The sequence below is a fragment of the Vicia villosa genome, linkage group LG2 (genome assembly GCF_029867415.1).
Source record: "Vicia villosa cultivar HV-30 ecotype Madison, WI linkage group LG2, Vvil1.0, whole genome shotgun sequence".
NCBI lineage: Eukaryota > Viridiplantae > Streptophyta > Magnoliopsida > Fabales > Fabaceae > Vicia > Vicia villosa.
In genome coordinates, this window is record NC_081181.1 from 149,925,471 (window position 1) to 149,927,890 (window position 2,420).

General features: G+C 34.0%; 1 protein-coding gene across 1 annotated transcript; it reads left to right on the forward strand.

Annotated features, from left to right (window-relative positions):
- Positions 1–202: 202 nt before the first annotated feature.
- On the forward strand, positions 203–1,221 carry LOC131652436 (protein P21-like). Its single transcript, XM_058922285.1, has one exon. The coding sequence runs from the start codon at positions 309–311 to the stop codon at positions 1,017–1,019; it is 711 nt and encodes a 236-aa protein (XP_058778268.1). The 5' UTR covers positions 203–308; the 3' UTR covers positions 1,020–1,221.
- Positions 1,222–2,420: the final 1,199 nt, after the last annotated feature.

The window sequence follows — 2,420 nt, forward strand, 5'->3', positions numbered from 1 at the left end:
TTCACGGCTCAAATCTATATTAATTAACGTGACCTATTTTGCTAAGTTACTATATTATATTATCAAAATTATCAATATTTTTCTACAAATGGTAGCTATTATACTCAAATTTAATTTCTAAATTCTTGACTTGTCTTCAATTTCATAACATATACATATGAACTTTCAAAAACAAACCACGTTTTTCTTCTTCAACATATTCACACGTTGAACAAATCAAATCACACCAAATAATAATAATTATATATATAGATATACATATATAGATATAAAACCTACCTCTCATTCATCTTTCATCAAACACAAAAATGGCAATCACCATGAAAAGAAACCTCTCCATCTTCCTTTTCATAGCGATAACCTCCATAGCCTCAACACAAGCAGCAAAGTTCAACATCACAAACAACTGCAACTACACCGTCTGGGCCGCCGCAGTCCCCGGCGGCGGTGCAAAACTCAACCCCGGCGAATCATGGAACATGAACATGACCAACGGCACAAACAACGCAAGAATCTGGGGTCGAACCAACTGCACTTTCGACAACTCCGGTGTCGGAAAGTGCCAAACAGGTGATTGCAACAGCACCCTCGAATGTAAAACATACGGTACACCACCAAACACAGTCCTAGAATTCGCTTTGAACATGTACAACGACCTCGATTTCTACGATGTTTCGCTTGTACAAGGCTTTAACATCCCGATTAAGTTGACACCTTCGTCAACCTTATGTAGCATGGTTAATTGTACTAGGAATATTGTGGATGAGTGTCCTAAAGCTCTTAAGGTAGCAGGTGGGTGCAACAATCCTTGTACAACGTTTGGAACAACTGAATATTGTTGTGACTCAAATTCTGCTAAATCTGTTGCTACAAATGCTTCTGCCACGTGTGCTCCAACGAATTATTCTAAGTTCTTTAAGGATAGGTGTCCTTATGCTTATAGTTACCCTAAAGACGATGCAACCAGCACTTATACTTGTATGGGAGGAACTACCTATGATGTTGAGTTTTGTCCTTAATTTTTTTTTATTTGATTTTTATTTGTATTGTTTTCATTTTATGATTCTTGTTGTATACTTAGATATATGTATTTCTAATAATCGAATAAATTGGTTGTCTTAGGGGATGATTCCCTTGCACATCTATGTGATATGATGTGTTTTAGTTAGATCTTTGTATAAGTAAATAAAGTAAGATTTATGTAAAAGTAAATTCTGATTATATGAGAATATCTAATTGATGTTTATTGAATAAGAGACCTTGATTCATATAGTTCATATCACAGAAAGCCATATATGCAGGTTTAAATACAGAATCAGCTTCTTTTTCATCCATACTGTATCACAATTTTGTCACATATATGAATGCTTATTCAAGGTGTTGCAATTTTTGTTTGTCAATTGATGAACATCAAATGGCTATATTTTACTTTTTTTAGGGGACAATGTTTTATTGTTATAGTCGTGAATGATTTGGTCAAACATAACGACATTAACAAAACGTGTAGTTGTTAATTTAAAAATAATCCTTTTTTTTCTTCTTTTGTATGGGTCTTCTTTCTAAAGTTGAATATTTCAGCCCATATATCCATCATTTTCCAAACATGATTGTCAACTCGACGTAATGAGGTGGTATATGCGGAAAAGCTTGTTGAGCAAGCCAAGGCAAAGCAAATATTCGACATAAAAATAGGGTAAGGCAGGCTAATAGAGTTTGGCTTAGATAATCAACCAGTTGTGTAAATGTTTGCATGCATTTTTGGCATAAGCAGAATAACTAAATCTAAAACAAAGTAAGGCTTCCATCTAAAACAAATATGTGAGATATTGTATTGAATTCTATACGGTTGAATGGTAGTTTATTGGTTTGACAATTGGACATAATCTTAATGTCGTTGAAGTCTGTTCATATGTTGTAGTCGAAGTATGCTAGAATTGATAATATGTTGAATTAGGCTTGTTTGTTAAGCCCAATTGGTTAAATTAGCTTGTTTCTTAAGTTAACTTGTGTAATGAGTTTGTATGTAAAAATCCATTAGTTTAGTGTGCTAGTTTTCTTATAAATAGCATACTAGTCTCTCATCATTGCACAATGCAAATCCTAATTAGGGTGATAGAAGTTATTTGTTATTCTATAACACTTGTAATTTTGTTTTAAAGAGAACGGAAGAAATAGCAGTTTATAACCAAATTCATTGTGTTCTTCCTGTTTCCCTATTTCCTACCCTTGTGGTTTCTTGCCAATCAAGAAACCGGTTATACTTTGTTATTCCAGCATCGTTTTTTACAACAAATTAGGGCACTGAACATGGAGAAAAATATCGTCAACAAAATATGAGATTGAAAAGTTCGTCGGAGTGAATGATTTCGGCATGTGGTGCTTGAAGATGAAAGCCCTACTGGTTCAGCAAAGTTGTTTAG

Coding starts and splice junctions, on each gene's coding strand:
- LOC131652436 (XM_058922285.1), top strand. CDS start 309: ATGGCAATCACCATGAAAAGAAACCTCTCCATCTTCCTTTTCATAGCG.